A 21,887-nucleotide genomic window follows, 5' to 3' on the forward strand; every position below is an offset into this window, starting at 1 on the left:
GCCAGGGTAGCTGTATCAGTGAAGACCAGGGCTTCGTTGGGCTGGGCCTTAAAGAAATAAGGCTGCAGGCAGAGGTATGTTGGAACTCGCTTGACTAGGGGAGTAGATGGTTACATTTTCAGTGTGAGCATTTCTGCCTCAGAAATAGGTAGAAGCTATAAATTGGACTTGAGTTATTAATTTTTGTTTTTAAGGATTTTTTAATTGTCTAAATTTAAGAAAGCAATGGAGAAAATGTTAATAATTCAGATTATTATGTATGTGTGTGCCTTTTTTTTACCTGGAGAGACAGTTGTTAAACATTTACTAGCACACTACTCACTTTGGGACAAGTGAAGATGTAGGGGAACAGCTTTCAGTTTATGAAGCTGACAAATCTGTGTGTGTGTGTGTGTGTGTGTGTGTGTGTGTGTATGTGTGTGTGTGTGTGTGTGTTTCATTACCAGGGACACTGCCTAGCTGTGTGACCCTGAGCAAGTCACTTAACCTCTGCTTTCCTCAGTTTCCTCATCTGTAAAATGGGGATCAATAATCCTACTTCCCAGGGTTGTGGTGAGGATCAAATGAGACAATAATTGTAAATCACTTAGCATAGTTCCTGACACATAGTAGGAACTGTATAAATGTTAGCTACTACTGTTATTATTACTGGGAAACAAAGAAATAGCCCATGCTTTGGAGGCTGTGTTCAGTTATAAGATTAATAGATTAAAAATTATATTTGTAAACATGATACTTGGGGATGCCATTGGGAAATGTTCAGTTAGTTGGGGGCTCAGTGGATGTTTAGGGGCATTTTTATCATGCTCTATGTAAAAGGGATTTTTTTTTCCTTCCTGAAAGCATCATGCTGAAAGCCTAACATGTTCTGACTAAATTCTGTTGAGGTGAATTAGTCCCTCAACTCTCCCGGCATAAAGAAAGTATTAAATAAGTTACTTGTGTAGAAAGGGTCCGCAGTCATAGATACAGATCCAGAAGGGACTTTTAACAACCATCATGTCTAAACTCCCTCACTTTAAAAATGAGGAAACTAAGCCTCAGAGAAGTTAAATGACTTGCCCAGCTAACCAGTGTGAGAGGCAGGATTTGAACCCAGGTTTATCATAACTCCCAAATACAGAGCAATATGCACTCTACCTTGCTGCCTCTTCCTGAGCCCAATGTAATCTAGAGCTGAGAAACTAAAACTTATTCAGAAATAGATTTTACACTTCACATTTTGTTAGGGCAGCCAATCTCTGGGAACATAGCTGAGGGGATGAAGCGGGTGGAAAATATGATACTTTGTGGGCACCCTGCACCCAGGACATAACAATGCACTTAGAAATAGACTTTAGGGTATTCAGAACCATGGAAAGAAGTATGGGATCACAGGTTTAGATATGGAAAGGCTGTTAAAGTCCCTTTGTTTTATAGGTAGCCTTCAGAAGTCATCTCACACAGCCCTTTGCTTTTAAACTCTCCACTTTCCATTTGCTTGCTTGGGACCCCAGGAAACATGATCCCCTACCCAGAAGAAAAGCTGATCATCAGAAAGCTTGTTGTCATACTGATTAACTCAGCTTTGGATACTTAACCCCTCAGTCTCCTCTTCTGATTGGTGGGCTGGAGGATGGGACACTAAACTCCTCCCAAAGTTTTTCTTTATATCTGAACTTTCCTAACTAATATTCCACTTTCCTACTGCATCTCTGCTTGGTTTGGACTCCACAAAACATGATGCCCACCCTGGAGGGCATCCCCTTGTGATTCCCTGTGTTGCCTTGCCCCAGTAGATTGTAAGCTCCTTGAGAGACCATTTTAAGGAGACTTATCTTGAGACTGTCCTTCTGTTTCTTGCCTTGTATCCCCACACTTAGCACAATGTCTGGCACATAGTAGATGCTTAATAAATGTTAGCTGAATTATTGAAACAAAGTTATAATTAAGTCATTGCATATAATTCTTTTTAAAAATTCTTCAGAGAAAGATGTTCAACAGCTTCTCCCAGGAGACTAATCCAGAGGATATGTATCACTAACAAAAAGGCTTTTTTAGGAAAACAAGTTTTTAGCTTCTTCCAAATGAAACCAAATCCATGAAAAAAACAGCAGTCAAAGCTATTGGCAGTTAGCTCAAAAAAAAAAAAACCTGTTGTTGTGCCAGAATTCAACTTTTCAGCTGGTTGCTATTAGGATATACAGCCACAGCCTTAGAAATTAAGATCACATGTTAGCACTGGTACGTCTTTATTCAGGAGTGTCAATGATAAACAGACCTTGAGTCACAGTTGCCTCTTAAAACCACATCTTCCCTTAAAGAAAAGTTTGTTTAACAAAAAGTGATCCAGTTGTTCAGAAACTCGTATCCATGTGTGCTTCAACATGGTACAGGGAGTTTGGGTGTTTATTTCAACGGTTGTGTAACCTCCCCACCCCAAATTCAAATCAAACATTTTCAACTCATCAGACCTATATGGTTTCCATCTGTACAAGTGTCAAATGTGCTATTCTCTCTATTACTCTCTTCCCAGCAAGAGGCTCATAGTTGTAAGTCTTTAAAGGAGTTTCTAGGAAAATAAGAAACTTTTATTTCATCCCCCTTTTCCCCAGACATCCTCATGGTATCTTTTGGGAACCAAGTGGTCTGTCCATTTCTCAAAATGGCAGGACCAAGATGGGACCCACTAATCTAACAACTGTTTCAGTGGGCCATGGACAAGTAGAATCACTTTCAAAATTCATTAAAAATGTACTTGTACCAAATAGCAGGAAAGGCCTACATTAAGTTACAGGGAGAAAAAATGTTTTAAAACAACATATGTAAAAAGTGCAGCTTGACAGAAACAGAAGATTTGAGGACAATTCACATGCTATGGCAATAGACTTGCATTTGTGCAAGTCTAGGAGACATCTCAGAGCCTGGTTTAGGGAAGAAGTGTTGTATCCCCTGTGAGGTGAAAATCATGGAATGGTCATTTGCCTAATACTGCAAATCTATTATCACAAATAATTCCTTATAGATTTTCCACTTGATGACCTACAAAAGATAAGAGTTCATATCCTTGATGACTTTTTTTTCCTTAATGAATAGCTATCTCTCTATTGGAGCTCTTCCCCAAACGTAATTCTAAATATCAGCTCCTTGATTTCTCCCATATTTATTTATTTTTCCTATCCAAAGCTCAATTAATTTCACTGGAGGCTTTCTTAACAATTTGAAAGGCTAAAAAGAACACATCTTAGGGTTCAGACACAACACCTAGATTGGGTCCGTTTTGCTGGTTTATAATTAGTAATATCCACAGTCTGTGAAGGTCCCTCAGCTCTCTGGCGCAAAATTATTGGTACCATCATATCAAAAAGGGTTTCAAACACGTGGTCCACATTGTAGCCTGTCTTTGCACTAGTTTCAAAGCACATCTTTTCAGCAGCTGGCACCTCGTTTTCATCTAACATTCTGTATTTCAGAATCTTCTTATAAAGAGCCATGGCATCATCCAGGCAAACTCGTTTTGGGGCTCTGGCTGAATCACAGCTGCTGATGGTCTTCCCAGGGTCATTCAGATCTTTTGCACCATCCTTCACATTGACCTCATCAGTGAGGTCAATCTTGTTCCCCACGATGGCAAAGAGACAGTCTGTGTTGGCTGTGTCTGTCAGAAATAAGAACCTGTCTTCCAGTTCGGTAAGGCTCTGCAGGTGGTTCACATCATAGGTAAGGATGATAGCAGCAGCTCCTCGGCAGTACATAGAGCCAAGACCATGGAATTGCTCCCTTCCTGGCAGACAGAAAAAAGATAGGGAGAAGAAAAGAAACACCCAGTTACACCCAAAAACACCCAGAGGGTACCATTGTTGTTGTTGGTTTTAATTTATTTATTTTTAGTTTTCAACATTTACTTCCACAAGATTTTGAGTTCCAAATTTTTACCCCATCTCTCCCCTCTCCCCACCCCAAGATGGGATGCATTCTTAATATCCTTTCCCCTAGTCTGCCCTCCCTTCTATCTCTCCCCTCCCCTTTCTCTTATTCCTCTCCCCTTCTACTTTCCTGTAGGGCAGGATAGACTTCTGTACCCCATTTCCTCTATTTCTTATTTCTCACTTTTATGTGAAAACATTTTTTAAAACATGTGTTTTTAAAACTTTGGGTTCCAAATTTTATCCCTTCCTCCCTCCCCACCCACCCAGAGGGTACCATTGTTAAACAGAAATCCTGCTGGGAAGTGGAAAGATGAATGTAAACATTTCTCTTAGTGGTTGTTATAAAACCATCACAATGAGGCAACCCTTACTCATATTCAAGAGCCCAGGGAATGACTTTTACTATACTTTCCTCTTAAATCAATGAGATTGAATAAGCTGCCATAGATTATTTAGTAAAGGAAGACCTTAAATAAAATGACCTACATCATCACAGATCTTGAGGTCCCTGGTCACTATATCTATCTCATAACATTTATCAAATGCTAAAATAGATGCCTTCACTTCCTTTTCTCTCATTGTCTTCTTAACTCTTTACAGTCTGTCTTAGGACCTCATTATTTAACAGAAAATGTTCTCTCCAAATTCACTAAAGATGTCTTAATTGTGAAATGCAATAGGCTTTTCTCAAACCTCATCCTTCTTGACCTCTCAAGGTCAAGTCAATCGTCCACTTCTCCTTGATACTCTCTTCTTTCTAGGTTTTCATGATACTTCTCCCTCCTGGTTCTTCTCCCACCTGTCTGACTTCTCCTCCTCTGTCTCCTTTGCTGGATCTTCAGGTCATGCCCACTAACTGTGAGGATCTCCAGGGGTGTGCTGGAGCCAGCCCGAATTGGTTCATGAGAGAATTGTTACCTTTCTTCAGTGTATTTATACTTTAGAAATCAGCAAATACTACAAATGAGAGCTTGTTTATTATTTTGTTGCTTGCTTAGACTTTAAAAAGTGAATAATGCAAATAAAACTTAAATGTGTGCCCTGTATAATTTTTTTTTCTTTCTGAGAGCTAGCTGTTAAACATTTGCCAGCACATTGCTAGATGTCCCTTGAGGTTCTATCCTAGACCCTCTTTTCCCTCTACACTACTTTTCACTTGGTGATCTTAGTTTCAATGCTAATCTTTACGCAAATGACTCTCAGATCTACTAGTCCAGTATTAAACCCTCCTCCAATCTCCAGTCTTATATCTCCGACTGTCTATTAGACATCTCAAACTGAGGTCCCACAGACATTTTAAACTCAACATGTCCAAAGCTGAACCCATGATCTTTCCCCAAAAGCTGTCTCCTCTTAACTTCCCCATTATTGTGGAGGTTACCACCACCATCCTCCCACTTACCCAGGCACCATCCTAGACTGCTTGCTCTCTCTCACCCTCAATATGTAATCAGTTGCCAAGTCCTGTCATTTCTGCCTTTATAACATCCCTCAAATATGATCATTTCTCTCCTTCCATCACCCTAAGACCCTTATCACCTTATGCCTGAACTACTGAAATAGTCTGCTGGTTGGTTTCCCTGTCTCAAGTCTCTGCCCACTCCAACCTAACCTCCAGTCAGAAGTCAAATTAATTAATTCATAAAGCTCAAGTCCGACCCTGTCACCCTCTGCCCCCATTCAATTAGCTCCAGTAGCTCCTTATTGCCTCCAGGATCAAATACAGTATGAAATCTTCTCTTTGGTGTTTATAGTCTTTCATAACCTGGCCACTTCCTACCTTTCAATCAAGAAATTGACACAGCCACCCCAATCTTTAGCAACCACCACCCTGATCAATCAGCAGCCGTCAATGTTAAAGAAGAAAGAGCCTCTACCAACAAAAAAAAAAGTTATGACTTGCAGAAGTTTCAAATGATGGTTAGCATTTTTTTAAATGATGAAATATTTTTAATTAAGGTATGTAAATTGGGGTTTTAAAAAATATAATACTATTGCACACTTAATAGACTACAGTATAGTATTTAAAAAATAACTTTTACACACACAGAGAAACCAAAAGATTCATGTGACTCATTTTATTGTGGTAGTGTGAAACCAAACCTTCAATATCTCCAAGGCATACCAGACTCTTATCAGAAATAGCTGTGGTAAAATATTTCTCTCAATCAACATTTTCCCTTTTTACCCTGGCTGCATTAATTTTGTTCAGGCAAACAACTTTTCAATTTTGATAATTAATCCTATTTTATTTTTCTGTGTGATCACCTCTCTTCTTTGCTAAAGAATTTCCATCCTAGCCATAACTATGAATGATATCTGATCTACTCTTCTAAATTTGAAAAAAAAATCCATTTCAAACTTAGCCTAATTATTGTCGACTATATTTCCAGGCTTAATAGAAGTCTTGTCAAATAGGGAGATTTTGCTTCAATTAATTTATGCCCTCTCATTTATTGAACACTTGGTTACAGACTTCAATTGTTTCTGATTCTTTTTTTTTTTAACCTGTATCAAATAGTTGTGATGATCGCTGCTTCCTAACCTAAATTTGAGGTTGGGAAGTACTGTTCTTGGGATCCAAATGGAGAGCTGGAAGGAGCCTCGCAGATGATTTAGTTCAAAGCCCTTGCCTTCTTCATTCCTATGGTTTTCTTTCATTATTGCCTTGAAATTCTAGGTTTCTTGTTCTTCCAAAATTTACATTAAGTTGTTATTGTTCATTACTTCTTAAAATAATTTTGGAGTATTTTGTATTTATCTTTATACATTTTTGTATCTTCCCCAAAAAATGTAAGCTTCTTAAAGGAGCGTTGCTTCTTCTCCTTGCAGCCACAGCACTTAGCCTAGTGCCTAGCACATAGTAGGCCTTGGCAAATATTTATTGAAATGAATTGTCTTAGGGGAGGAGCATATTGGGAAACTTAGTTGAAATAAGAACAAAAGATTTCAACAACAAAACTTTAATTGGAAAAATAAAAATTGTCTCCCAAGTAGATAGTAAGTTCTTACAGGTCAGGGATCATATCTTATACTTCTTTGTATTATGATAGTGCCTGGGCCAATGACTTGCAAGCCATGTCAACTCTAGCATTATTAAATGTATTGATTTTCTTTTCATATATTTAGTTTCTTTAACTAAATCATGAGCTTCTAAAAAGTAGTTTTGTCAACTGTGCATACCTTTTGTTGCAGAAATACCACTACTAGGTCTGTATCCCAAAGAGATTTAAAAAAAAAAAAGGAAAAGGACCTATGTGTACAAAAAAAAATTTTATCGTAACTCTTTTTGTTGTGGAAAAGAACTGGAAATTGAAGGAATGTCCTTCAACTGAGGAATGCCTGAACAAGTTGTGGTATATGATTGTGATGGAATACTATTATTGTGCTATAAGAAATGAGGAGCAGGATGCTTGCAGAAAAACCTGGAAAGGTTTATATGAACTAATGCAAAGTGAAGTGAGCAGACCCAGGAGAACAGTATACACAGTAACAACAACATCATATGATGATCAACGTGAATGATTTAGCAGTATCATGATCTAAGACAATTCCAAAGGACTCTTGATGAAAAGTACTATTCACTTCCAGAGACTGAAGGGAGTCTGCATGCAGATTGAAAGATGCTATTTTTTACTTTATTTTTCTTGGTGTTTTTTTGGGGGAGGGGGAGCAATAGGGAGGTAAGACAATAGTGCACTAGGCTAGGTTAATGGTAACAGAGAATTGGGAGATTGGGCATAGGCAATAATGAAAGGCCAGTTGATAGGATCATAGCCTCAGGCAAATGCCAGAGATTTGGCAAAGTGGGAAAGCCCAGGGCTTTTCTTTTTTGAGGTCCAGATCCCAAAGCTATGGTCTTTTCCTTTTAAGGGTGCATATCCTATTCCTATCACCCCCCAAAAATCCTAGTAGAACATTCTACGTGTAGTAGTCAGTCAGCTAACATTTATTAAGCACCTACTCTGTGTCATTCGCTGTGCTAAGTGCTGAAGGTACAAAGAAAGACAAAAAAAAAAATCAGTCCCTGGTCACAGGGAGCATTGTTATAGAGGAGACAACATGTTAACAACTATGTACAAAGAAGATCTATATAAGACAAATTGGGAGTAGTCTCAGAGGAAAGGCATTAAGATTAAGAAGGGCTGGGAAAGGCTTCTCGCAGAAGGTGGGAAGTTAGCTAAGGTTTGAAGGAAGCCAGGAAAGTCAGGAGGTGGCAGTGTGGAGGGAGAGTTCCAGGCATCAGGGGCAGCCAGTAAAAATGTACTGAGTTGAGAGATGAAGGATTGTGTGGGAGTGATGAGGATGGGATCTGGACCCTGGAAAAACCCTGGACTTTCCCACAAGGTCAAATATCTGGTGTTGCCTGGGCTATAGTCCTATCAACTGGCCTTTATTATCAATGCCCAATCTACCTCCAGATGCCCCCACCCATTTCCTACCTGGTCCAGGTACCAGGAGTTCTGTTCACCCCAGCTTACTGTCCACTCCCATCCAGATCTTACTTAGACCTCTCCTCCAGTCACCCCAAACTATTTGGCCACTCCTAGATCCCTCCCACAGTCTTTCTGTATATAAGGTCCATTTTGTCTCTGTTAAGGTGCTCAGATTCTTAAAATCTAGCCACTCCTCAATTCTTAGCTAATACCTCAGTAATGTTCAGATTCCTTAAGAGTCTGGCCAATATGGTGGATAGTCTAATAACCCTGTCTTTGGCTCAAAGAAAGCTTGGGTGAATTCACAGGCAGGACTCACATGTTGTGATTTCGGGGTCCAGCACCCCTAAAGCTGAACAGGAGGATCAGCAAGAAAGCAGTAGCACCTGATCCCAGAATACAATGGAAAGAAATAAGGTATAAGAAGGCTGGAAAGGTAGGAAGGGATCAGGTTATAAAAAGCTTTAAAAGACAAAAAGAGGATTTTATATTTGATCCTGCAGGTAACAGAGAGTCACTGGACTTCATTAATTGGCTGTTAAGGGTGATGTGGTCAGACCTGAGCTTCAGAGTACACCTTCAATAAATATCTGCTGATTGACTAAAAGCTAAACTGTTCACAGTTTTTTGCCTCACTTCTCACTGAGGAGATTCATTCATCCAACTAAAACTAAGAAATCTATATATTATCCCTTGACAAGCTACAGAAGACTGTTTCAGAAACACTTTTCTATTACATCATTAATTTCACAGCACACAACCAAAGCCAATAAATCCTGGCAAGTCAGTAACATCATGAGCATCTGCCTGATTCCTGGGCTCCTACAGGAAAGGCAAAGTTCAAGGTAAGTAATAGTGATTATACCTTGTGATTATACCTTGTGCTTTTTTTTTTTGGCCTCTTCTGAAGATCTCAAAGTGCTTTCAATTATATCAGAATTTCCACATAAACAGAAAAGGGTACAGCTATTTCTAATTTTCCTGAGGGGACTTTCTGATGGGTAAGTGATAGCCATTAAAAAACTGAACAAGAAACTTGTCCAAAGTCATTAAAAAATAGAAAAGTGGAGCTGGGGTACATAAACCACGATGCTTATTTAAATGTTCCATTTTAACCACTACTCCAGAGGACTCATGCTGAAACCTGCTACTCACCACCTGAAAGAAGTGATGAATTAAGTGCAAATTGAGACATATTTTGGGGAGAAAAGCCAATGTGGGAATTTGTTTTCCTTGACTTACATGAGTTTGTAACAGGCGTTTTGTTTTTCTTTATTTCTCTAGGAGGAAGGGAGGGTGAGTAGGTAGATTTTTATCTTAAAAAAGGAGATTTAATTTTGATTTAAAAAGGGAGGATAAAGACATGTTCTGTAAAGGAATAAAACTTCCAGGAAAGAAATGCAGAGAACTCTGTGCATATCAATATGTACTCAAAGTCTGAAACTTTACAAAGAGACAATGCTGATATTTGTATATATTATATGCACATCCATGCCTGACTAACAAATCACCCTTTATAGCAGAACTCAAGCCACCAAGTGCTACAATGCTTCACCAAGGCCACTAGCTCACTGCAAACATGTAAATTTAATGATGAACTTTAGATGAGAATGATTTCTGATCTAGTTTTCTAACTTCTGGCCTGATGCATAAAGTATATAATATATATATGTATATATATATATATATATATATATATATATATATATATATATATATATATATATATATATATATATATATATGTATATATGAAGTCCCAATCAGAGGGTATTTGTAATGAATTTTTTTCACTTTGTTATAAAAACCCCAGGCTCAATTCAGAATTCCACCTGAGACTGAGCTCAGTGAATTCCCCTAACAAGAGTTAGCTGGGTCATAAAGAAATCACAGTTGTGGAGTGAGAGAAGAGATACCTTTATTAGCAATTTTTGTGAGAATTGGGTGTGTTCCCTCATTGGAATCACACACCTATACAGGAGCAGGGCAAGTGGTTATATAGGATCTCTTGGCTTTAACCCCCAACTTGTCCCAACATTCTTGCACATCCTATTTAACATCTGTGTTTGCAATGCAGTATCTATCGTTTCTATAGAGTCAGTGAAAACCAATCTCCCCCTCATCTTGTTTACATATTTGTGTAAACTAATAAACCAATAAACCAATCTCTTCCTGCCCTATTTACATATTTGTGTAAACCAATAAACCAAGAAATTAATTAATTAATAACCTGATCTCCCCCTGTCCTGTTTTCTTATCAATTCTGTGGGACCGAACTGTTAGCATTTCTCACAACTTAAAAATTAATTCTCTTTTTCTCCCTTCTACACTTTACCCCACATTGGAAAAAAAAGAAAAGAAATAAAACCTTTGTAACAAATATATATAGCCAAGCAAAACAAATTCTGTTACTGGCTACATCTAAAAGAAATATGTCGGATTCTGTACCCTGAACCCATTATGCCTCTGTCAGGAGGTGAGTAAAATTTTTTATCACAGGTCTTCTGAAATCATTAGTCATCGTACTGCCCAGAATTCTTAAGTAGGAGCCATATTCTTTGAAGATCCAAAATTAGGGCTGTGACAAGTGTTACTAAAAACATGAACAGTCCAAATCACAGTATAGTGTCTACTATATAAACATGCAGGGCAATGACATTTTCAGTCAGATTGCATCATTGAGGCTGGAAATTCCTTGCAAGCATGAAAATATAACTTTCAAGTTGATAAGAGTAGGAGACTTTGGACTCAGTTCTTTAACTTCTGGCCTGCTGAATAATGCAGGAGTGAACTAATTACTTAGGGGATATATTCTCAAAGAGCCAAATTAGGACCCATCATGACAGGTCACCAACTGATTTGGAGCAACACCAAACACAGGAAGTTAGACATTGGAGAGTTGCCTGGGGCACAGAAAAGTTAACTGACTTGTCTAGGGTCATACAACCAGTACCCCTCAGAGGAGAGACTTGAATCCAGGTCTTCCAAGCTCTCAGGCCAACTCTCAGCCCACTCTTCCAAGTTGTGGCTCACCTGCCTAGCTGCAAAGGGAAGGAGCAATTTTTAAGAGCAGATGAAGTCTTCAGTAGCTCCCTGCACTCATGAAGTCAAAGATCTGATTAAAGAAAATAATTTCAACCCTTGTTGGGGTCAGCAAGGGATGCTGCTTTTAGGGGTTCTTTTTATAAGTTTCATTTTTCTTTTTAATGTCTAGAAGCAACATAACTCTGTCACATATAGAACCCCATGCATCTGGATTCCAATCCCTCCTTGGTTCAGTTGTGAATGTACAGCCTCCTCCAAGCTGGTACAAGCTATAAGTCTAGGCAGCATCAAGAAAAATTACAATAATAATAGGTAGCGTTCATATAGTGCTTGCTATGTGCCAGGCACTGTGCTAATAGGCTCTTAAAATTATTTGATTACTATTACAATTCTTTGATACAACAACCCTGGGAGGTAGGTGCTATTATTATCCACATTTTACAGATGAGGAAACTGAGGCAAATAGAGGTGACTTGCTAAGGTTACCAGCTAGTAAGTGTTTGAGGCTGGATTTGAACTAAGGTCTTTCTGACTCTGGATTCTCTATCCACTGCACCACCAGAACAAATTTAAGAGCCAGGATGGGCCAGATTTTAATCCCAGCTCTGTTATTTACTACTCTGATCTACTGTTCTAATATCTATAAAGTGCTTTGTGAAATGTAAAGTACTACACAAATGAGGATGATGATGTTTAATATTACCTAAATTGAGTAGACTGAGTCATGACCCAGCCCATCAACCCATCACTGCTCTCTGTCTGAGTTTCAGTTTTCTGCTCTATAAAGTGAGAGGAATTGAAACTGAGAGTTCTTTATTGTACTGAAAGCTATGAATACTTTCTAAAAGCAAATCCTCCTTAACCAGCCTCTTAAATCCCCTTCTCTGGATCCAAGCCGAAAAGCACTGTCCTGAAAGTATTGCCTTATTTTTAGGCTTTCTTACTCCTTCTCTACACTGATTCCTTTCCTGCTTTTTTTGTGCTCTTGTGACCATCTAATCTTATCACTAATAGATTGAGTGATATGAGTGATCACTGAAGAGAGGGGGAGTTGGGAATGGGGGGTCAGAGGTGGTGTTACGTCTTTAAACACACTTAAAGAAAGTGACTTGAAGCATTGCAACTACTGACAGCAGCTCTGGGAAATAGCATCTATATGTTATCCCATGGTTTCTATATTTTAAAATACCAACATGCCTGTATACATGGACCCTGCATGTAAAGACCAACTATCGATTTCAGCCAAGCAAGCCAGGAAACAACAAACAAAACCATCCTGAAAACCGGTCACATCCATAATCGATCTGTCCGTCTGTCTGCCTGTCCTTGAAAACAGGTAGCCTGCCCAGTAGTGGATAGGAGTTGCACAATCTGAGCATCCTCTCTCCTCTACCTACTCCTCTTACCCCTACTGTCAACAAAAATTTCTAGCATTTCTGTTCCTCGGGTTTTTCCATTATAGAAAATATGAAGTGTTCTTATGATATGTGAGTAGACTAGGAGAAAGAGGAAGAAAGAAAAAGAAAAATGAGGAAGAGAGCGAGCGAGCCTGCCCCCTCACCAAGCATACAAACATGCACAGTGAAGTAATTCTAATGGTCTTGGAAGAGGGTCAAAGATTACAAGGGTCGCCTTCCACTTTTGCAGGCAGACTAGGCAAAGTTCTGGACTACTCTGTTGACTGCTCATAGACCTTGAAGATCCAGGAACTGACTCTTCCCATTTTAACACCACTGCCTTGCATTTCTTAAATATTAAAAGGCAAGGTTTCTAATCTAGTTACAATAGGCTACAAGTAATTTGTACTGTAAGTGAGCATTCTGATACTATGTAGTATTCTTCAGTTCTACCGTCTACTATCTGTCATCATCTATCATTATCTGCTATTATCTTTTAAGGGAAGAGATGATAAAAATCACAGAATTTAGGATTAGATGGGATGGTAGAGATCACGGAGTCCAACTCTTCCATTTTATAGACAGATCAAAAAGTGGAAATGACTTGGGTTAAGGCCACAAAGCTCCTTAAATTGGCAGGGCTGGAATTCAAACCCAGGGTGTCCGACTCTGACACCAGTGTTCTTTCCACCAAGAAGGAAGGGCTTAATCAGAACTCTTAGCAAATTTAATCCCACTAACAAAAAAAAATGACTTTTTTCCTATTGTTAGTTACCAACTTAAAGCACACAGTTTTTAGTCAGATGTAATCCTTTATGTATTAAGCTAAGAATCATGAGGTTTTCCAACAACTAAAATTATTATCAGGTCCTAAATGCTGTCCAAGATGTCACAAGGGAGTAGCTGAGAAGATTGGTCAATATACCAATCTTACACAAAGAATACTTTGCAATGTTTTATGGTTATTCACTTTTTTAAGACAAAAGAGGAACTATATAGTTTTCTTTCATAAATAAAATTTCTGCTTTCTATTTTAAAAGAAGAAGGAGAAGAAAAAGAAAAGGAAGAGGAAGAGGAGGTAGGGAGAAAGGCTATGGCAATTATAGGAAAAAGATCCTTAGCTGACAGACAGGAAGTTGAGGCAATAAGAATTAACATTTGATTCTAGAAATCTCTAGCTACCCTACACTCATCGAAACACCAGGAAATAGTGGAATAACTTACCCTTCAAAATTCCTGTAATTTTCCTACACAAAGAGTTAATGATTCAGTAAGTAGTTTTCATATTTTAAGGTTCTCATAGGTTTAAAGATTTGCACTAAAATAAGACTTTTCAGAGAAAATAGAGAAGGAAATGGCAGGCATCTTTGCCAAGAAAATCCCAAATGGGGTTATAAATAGTCAAACACGACTGCAATAGCTGAACAACAACAAGATTTTTTGAGTTCAATCAATTGTTTGTATTGTACTTTATAGTAAAATTGATACAACATTCTCAATCCACACTGACTTTGAACTGATTTCAAATCAATTTTTTCCTCCCCCATTTTCATCTTAGTTTCTTTAAAATTCCTCCTTTTTTCACTTTCTTAGCGTAATTTCAAATTGGCTTTCCAGAATTGTTGGACCAATTCACAGTGGTTCTAAAAACACAATTTCCATATCTAAAAAAAATTCTCCTCCCAGCAGCACTGTGAAATCGTTTACATTCATATATACCACTCATATCCATCATTTCTGCATTTTAAACCCCTGCTCATTCAAATAAAAAACACAGAAGGCACTGTCATTTCCAGTTAGTTACAGATTGATTCTTTCTCTTCGAGTAAGAGATACACTAAGGGCTTATTCTCAAAATGAAATGGATTGCCTTGGAAGGCAGTGGGGGTCCCCCTTTCTGGAGATCAAACAAAGGCCAGATGAATGCATATTGGGTATACTATAGAGAAGATCCTTCTTCAGGTAGACAAGATGGTCACTAAATTCCTGCCAGTTATGATTTCTTTTATATAATGATTTCACTTTTCTCACTTAATGCTCAAAAGCTGCATAAAATCTGCCCTTTAACAACACCATTGTAAGATGTTACAAAGACTGTCATTTAAAGACTTAAGATTTTGATACCCCCTACATTTGGATGTAGATAAAATAGCATTGGAACTAGAGGGAAAAGACCTGGGTTAAAATTGTCACACTTACTAGCTATGTGACCTTCTTATTGTTGTTCAGTCTCATCAGACTTTTTGTGACCCCATTTGGGGTTTTCTTGGAAAAGATACTGAAGTGGTTTTCCATTTCATTCTCCAACTCATTTTACAGATGAGGAAACTGAGGCAAACAGGGTTAAGTGACTTGTTCAGGGTCACACAGCTAGTTAGTGTCTGAGGCTAGATTTGAATTTGGGAAGATGAGTCTTCCTGACTCCAGGCCCAGCACTCTAACCAATGTACCACCTACCTGGCTTTGTGGGAGACTAAAATTTCTCTAAGCCTCATTTTCCTCATTAGTAAAATGAAATAACTGTTGCCTACTTCACAGGAATGTGATAAGGATAAAATGGAATAGCATGTTAAAGCACTGAGCCTATGCCAATATAACAATATAAATAAATTTCAACAAGCATTCATTAAGTGCCTACTGAGTACAGAGCATGGTACTGATGGCCTCTTCAAACCCTCTTAAAATAATTTCTGATGCTCCATTAAAGTCTTATTCTGATGTCTCATTGTGGTCTGGCAGTGAGCCTGGGAATCCAAGGGCCATCCAGCAAAGTGCCAACTCTGGTCCTACCAAACTAGAAAGGCTTCGAATAGGGAATCAGTGTCAAACTATATGCCTGTTGCCTCAGAATCATCCTAGCTAAGGTGGGAGAGGCTCATCATCAAAAGGATGGCTATGGTAAATCTCATCAGTGGAGGTATGTGAGATTGTTGTAGGCTGGGTCCAAACCGATGAAATCAGAGCAACTCCAAAAAGTGAGTACAGACACACCTCATTTTATTGAACTTCACTTTAGTGCACTTCACAGATACTGTGGGCATTTGCTTGTTTGGGGTTGTTTGGGGTTTTGTTTTTCGGGGTTTTTTTTTTACAAATAGAAGGCTTAAGTCAAGCATGCCTATGGGTGCCATTTTTCCAACAGCATGTCCTCACATTGTATCTCTATGTCACAGTTTGATAATTCTTGCAATATTTCAAACTTTTTAATTATTATTATATCCGTTATGGTGATCTGTGATCAGTGATCTTTGATGTTACTATTGTAATTGCTTTGAGGTGCAACAAGCCAACCCCATAAATGTTGGGTGTGTTCTGACTGCACCACCTACCAGCTGTTCCCGTCTCTCCCTTTCCTCAGGTTTCCCTAATTCTTGACACATAACAATATTGAAATTAGGCCAATTAATAATCTTACAATGGACTCTAAGTTTTCGAGTGAAAGAGTCAATAGATACAGTGAACCTCATTGTTATCTTATTTTAAGAAATTACCACAGCCACTCCAACCTTCAGCAACCACCAGCCTGATCAGTCAGCAGCCACCAATGTTGAAGAAAGACCCTCCATCAACAAAAAGATTTGACTTGCTAAAGATTCACATGATGGTTGGATTTTTTTTAACAATAAAGTATTTTTAAAATTTTATTTATTTGTTACATTTTAAGTTGGGAACTATCTCCCTCCCTCCTTTCCCATTCCACGCTAGAGAAGGCCATCATTTGCAACAGACATATATGTGTGTGTGTTTGTGTATGTGTGTGTAAAACCATACTATGCAAACTTCTATCAGTTCTTTCTCTGTAGGCGTATAGCATCTTCCTTCATAGGTTCTTTGTATTTATAATACTCAGAATAACTTAGTCATTCAGTTATTCTTCAAACAATAATGCTGTTACTGTAGACAACATTCTCTTGGTTCTGCTCATTTCATTCTTCATTATTTTGTACAAGTCTATCAATCTTTTTCTAAAATCACAGAGTTCATTATTTCTTATAGCACAGTAGTATTCCATCACAATCATATATCCACAACTTGTTCAGCCATTCCCTGATTGATGGGCATCCCCACAGTTCCTAGTTCTTTGCTACCATAAAGAGAATTGCTATAAATATTTTAGAACATATAAGTTCTTTTCCTTTTTTCCCTAATCACCTTGGGAAGCAGATCTAATAGTGATATTGCTCAAAGGGTATGCATAATTTTATAATTCTTTCTGCATTAATTCCAGATTGTTCTCTGAAGTATTTTTTTAATTAAGGTATGGATATTTTTTGGGATTTTTTTTATAATATAATACTATTGAACGCTACAGCACTATTATATCATACTATGATATAATACTATTGCACATTACAGGAGGGGTGGGCAACCTGTGGCCTTAAAGCCACAATATAGTGTAAACACAACTTTTATATACACTGGGAAACCAAAAAAATTGTGTGACTCACTTTATTTGAATATCCACTTTACAGCAGTGGTCTGGAATGGAATCCAAATATCTCCAGGATATACCTGTATGCTTTTACATTGGACCAAGAGCAGCACAGTGTAAGGATGATGATAGCTCTGTTCTCTTCTACCCTGATCTGTCCATATCTGGGGTAGAGAACATTTTAGGAAGGGTGCTGAGATAAGATTGAATGTATCCATAGAGTATGACTAGGATGATAGCAAGATTTAAATTATATCATAAAAGATTCAACTAAAGGAACTAAGGCAGTTTAGCCTGAAAAGAGAAAATGCAGGAAGAACATAAGGGTTTGGAGGGCTGTTGCATAGGAAAGGGGTTAAACATTTTGACAGAAGCAAGACTTAGGGGTAGCAATAGGTAGAAGCAAAGGGATAAATTCGGCTGATAAAGGAGGAAAGTTCTTAAATTACATCATTCAAAAGAGGAATAGGCTGCCTTACAAAGCAGTGGATTCAACAATTCAATAGATGTGTACACAACACATTTTGCCATGTCCTAGGATTTTCATTTTGTCTAGATCTGTGATTTCATCTCTTTATGGAACTCACCAATGAGTTTTCCCAATGCAGAAATACAACTATTCTGCAACTTAATCTTAAGAGAGTTGTCTGAGAGCATTAAGATATCACATGACCTGCCCGTGGTCAACACAGCCAATATTTTTGAAGAATCAGGACTTGAACCCAGGGCCTGGGTCCAAGGCTATCCTCAAACCACGCTGCCTCTCATGTCCTGGCATATAATGACAAAAAGGAAAGAGTCCCTTCTTTCAAGAAGCTTATTTGGGTTTTTAACGGCCTTCAAGTAGGATTCTGTTGTGTTCCCAATGACTTGAAACCTCTAAAAGGGTCCAATTGACCCCTTGTCAGAGATGTTGAGGAGGAAAGTCCTATGGCACCCTCTAGGATCCTTTGTAACTCTGAGATACCATGATTCTATAAGCCTTGAAATGCTTACACAGCATTTGAAATCCATTAGAAATAATTATTCAGTTCCATGAAATCATGTCATAACCACCAAAACAGATTTAATAATAATTAATGATGATAATAATAATAATAGCAGACATTTAAATGGTGCTTACTATGTACCAGGCACTAAGTGCTTTACAATTATTATTTCATTTGATCCTCACAACAACCCTGGAAGATAGGTACTATCATTATCTACATTTTACAGATGAGAGAACTGAGTCAAACAGAGGTTAAGTGACTTTCCCAGGGCCACAGAGCTAGTAAGTGTCTGAGGTCAGATTTCAACTTCTTGACTCCAGGTCTGAGACTCTATCCACTGTGCCATCTACATGCCCCAATATAATAATGCTCTGGATACTCTGCAGCAGTATTGGACTTACCTTTCATTTACTGAAAACAAGATGCCTGGGAGCCTGAAGGTGTCAAACATCAAAGAGAGAACAAAGCTATGATGAGGAAACAAAGCTGGACCTTCTTAGTAGGCCCCCTCAACCTCTTCACAAGTGACCCGAAACAAAAGAAGCTCACTACAGAGATCGCCAGAGAAAGCAAACTACATAAGGAAAGTATGGTGGTGGAATGGGAAAAGCACTAGATTGGGGGCTGGAAGAGCTGGGTCCAAACCACTGGGTCTCTGTTTCGTCATCCATAAAGTAGGAATTGGAGGGTAGGGCCAATCAATATCCCTTCCAACTCTAAAAGTCTATCATCATGTATGTTTTCCAATATAGTTTGAACAATAATAACAATAATTAACATTTATAAAGTGCTTACTTATATGGGATGCCTAGCACTGTCCTTTTTAATTATTATCCCATTTGATCCTCATAACAACCCTGGGAGGGGGGTGCTGTTATTCCCATTTTACAGATTAGGAGACTGAAGCAAATAGAGGTTAAGTGACTTGCCCAGAGATGTAATTGTCAAAAATAAACAAAAAAAACACCTTTGAAATTAAATTCTTTGTTTAATAAAAAATATACATAATTACATGTTGAAGAGATATAGAAAATTCTGTTACTTGCATTGCATGGGGATTTATCTAGGATTGAGCAATTTTCTGACCCAAATTCCCATAATACCAGGCTGCTATAAAAAAAGTTTCCCAAGCCTGACAGACCACTGTTGTTTTTTGTTTGTCCTTGGAAAAGTGTATAGCAACAGGTTAGCCCAGAGTCAGCTGACAAGACTGGTTGCCCTCTGGCCATGGTCCAATTCTGATAACATTTCAGCTCAACTTTGGTTCCACGCCATGATCAATGTGATTCCCCTTGCCACTTCTTAAAAGTTTCAGAAAACTATCTCCTATTTCCTAGAGGGAAGATAGAGATTCTCCTTTTTTGCCTTTGAAGGGCCCTAGGGGCAAGCCTGGGTGTATAAGTGAAAAAACAAGTTTTCTCCTATATGGTTACTGCTATTATAAGAAATAGAATTTTTCCCTCTTTACTCACATTGTCTGTGTTTTGTATTTATCAAGGCTCTTGGGTAAACAAAGACAAAAACTCATCAAATTCAGACCGTCTAGTACTATAAATGGGGAATTATAAATTATTCAAGGTACTTGAACATGGATGAAAAAGGCCAAAATGCCTCCAGCCTTCCCACCACAGCTTCACTTGAGACAACTGATAAATAGAAAAACTGACTTGAGTTTCATCATGATGGATATGCTCAAAAGCATGGAAATGGCCAAAAAGTCCAGCACCAAGGGAAAGGAAGAGAAACCATGAACCTTCATAATCCACAAAGAGTATAATAAAGCTCTAGATAATTGAGAGTTAACTCACTATGGCATGTGCTGTGATATGATATGGTATGATATGGTATGGTACGGTATGACACTCCATTGCTCAATCTTCAAACTAAATGCTAACAGAACCCTTTTTACTGATATTTCACAAAATAGATTTTTCTTTTTCCCACATGGAATTTATGATTTCCCCCAAAGAGGCAAACTAGTTCTTCTACATCAACAAACCCACCTAGTGAAAATGAGCAATAACATAAAGAAATGTATGAGGTAGAGGATTATTTCAAACTGACTGAAAAATTATACCTAGGAGTGTAGATGTATAATTGGAAAAGACACCACAGTCCAACCCCCTCCCTCATTTTGCAGCTGAGAAAACTGAAGTCCAGGGAAGTTCAATGACTTACTCAAGATCACATAGATAGCTTTCGGAAGTAGGATTTAAATCAATCAGAGATCTAAAGCTGAAAGGAATCTCAGGGGCCATCTCATCCAGTCCCCTTATTTTATTTTATTTTTATGAATAGCATTTTATTTTTTTCCAATTACATTCATTTTTTATAAGATTTTGAGTTCCAAATTTTTCTCCCTCTCTCCCTTCCCTCCCCCTCTTCCCCAAGACAGCAAGAAATCTGACATAGATTACACTGGTGCAATCATGTTAAACATATTTCCACATTAGTCATTTCAGAAAAGAAGAAGGAGAACTAAAGGGGAAAACCACGAAAAACAAAAAAAACAAAAAAAAGTGAAAATAGTATGCTTCAATCTGCATTCAGACTCCATAGTTCTTTCTCTGGATATGGATAGCATTTTCCATCATGAGTCTTTTGGAACTGTATTGCAATCCCTTTATTTTACAGATAAGAAAACTTTCAAATTCATACTCAGAAAGTTAAAGTAACTTTTTCAAACAAAATTAAGAGCTATGGATAATTAACAATATTATTTATGTTTCTTAATTTAAAAAAAATCCCTGCCTATAAATATAAGAAAGTAAAGATGTATTTATCAATTCTCTGACCAGCTCAAAGAAGCATTTTTCATTTTATTTTTAAAATCTAGATAATTTCTAATGTGAATTGATAAGGATCCCATTTTCTGTGGGCAAATAAGTTAAATCTGGTCTTATTCCATCTGAGCAAGGGCAGTCAATAGACTTGTTTTGTGATACTACCTTGAAACAAACAGTTTCACCTGAAAATCTTACTATATTTTTTTGCTATAGATAAAGAGTTTAACAAAGTAATATAGATTTGACTAGAATTCATAGCATTTTATTTACATAACATCTTTTCTTTTGCTATTGTTGTTATAAAGACAAAATGCCAATCTCAATTAGTGGTTAAAAGTAACAGTAGCCATATGGTAGCAATAGTATTATGTTTTGAGAAATTCAGTGCTGAAAACAAGCCCAATCTTATTAAATTTTATTATCTTAGTTATTTTATGATATAAATATGAAAATTATTAAGGTTGTATCAATAAACATCTGTATGTTATGTTGATTTGTATGTTTACAATTTTCATGTTATGAAAGTTGTAATACATTCTTAATTTTATTTGAATAAAATACAAAGTAAGAAATTTATTAATAAAGATTGTTTAATGACAAGGAAGAGTGACAATATTTTTGTTTAACAAGTGGCAGATATTGCTAAATGAACCTTAGAAACCACTCCCTTACAGATTTAATTTCTATAACTTTGCTCCTCATGGCTTCTTCCTCCTCCTGCCCATCAATGTTGTGCAATAGAATGAGTGATGGAATAGAAGTCATTAGACTTCTGGGTTTGAATTATAAATCTCTTCTTATGACTTCAGGGACTTGGAGCAAGTCATTCAACTTGTTCTGGATTTCAGTTTCTTCTTGTCAAATGAGGGAGCTGCATTAATGTTCTACAGA

General features: G+C 37.7%; 1 protein-coding gene across 2 annotated transcripts in view; it reads right to left on the reverse strand.

Annotated features, from left to right (window-relative positions):
* Window positions 1-2,207: 2,207 nt before the first annotated feature.
* Window positions 2,208-21,887, reverse strand: part of LOC110193413 (ras-related protein Rab-20-like) — a 105,026-nt gene continuing 85,346 nt past the window's right edge. For both annotated transcript variants that reach the window (XM_078147318.1, XM_020965188.2), the window contains exon 2: window positions 2,208-3,763. In XM_078147318.1, coding sequence (XP_078003444.1) covers window positions 3,231-3,763 — 533 coding nt within the window. In that variant the 3' untranslated portion in view covers window positions 2,208-3,230. The remainder of the gene's footprint in view (window positions 3,764-21,887) is intronic.

This window comes from Phascolarctos cinereus, unplaced genomic scaffold (assembly GCF_003287225.1).
Source record: "Phascolarctos cinereus isolate Bilbo 61053 unplaced genomic scaffold, phaCin_HiC Scaffold_7;HRSCAF=346, whole genome shotgun sequence".
NCBI classification, from domain to species: domain Eukaryota; kingdom Metazoa; phylum Chordata; class Mammalia; order Diprotodontia; family Phascolarctidae; genus Phascolarctos; species Phascolarctos cinereus.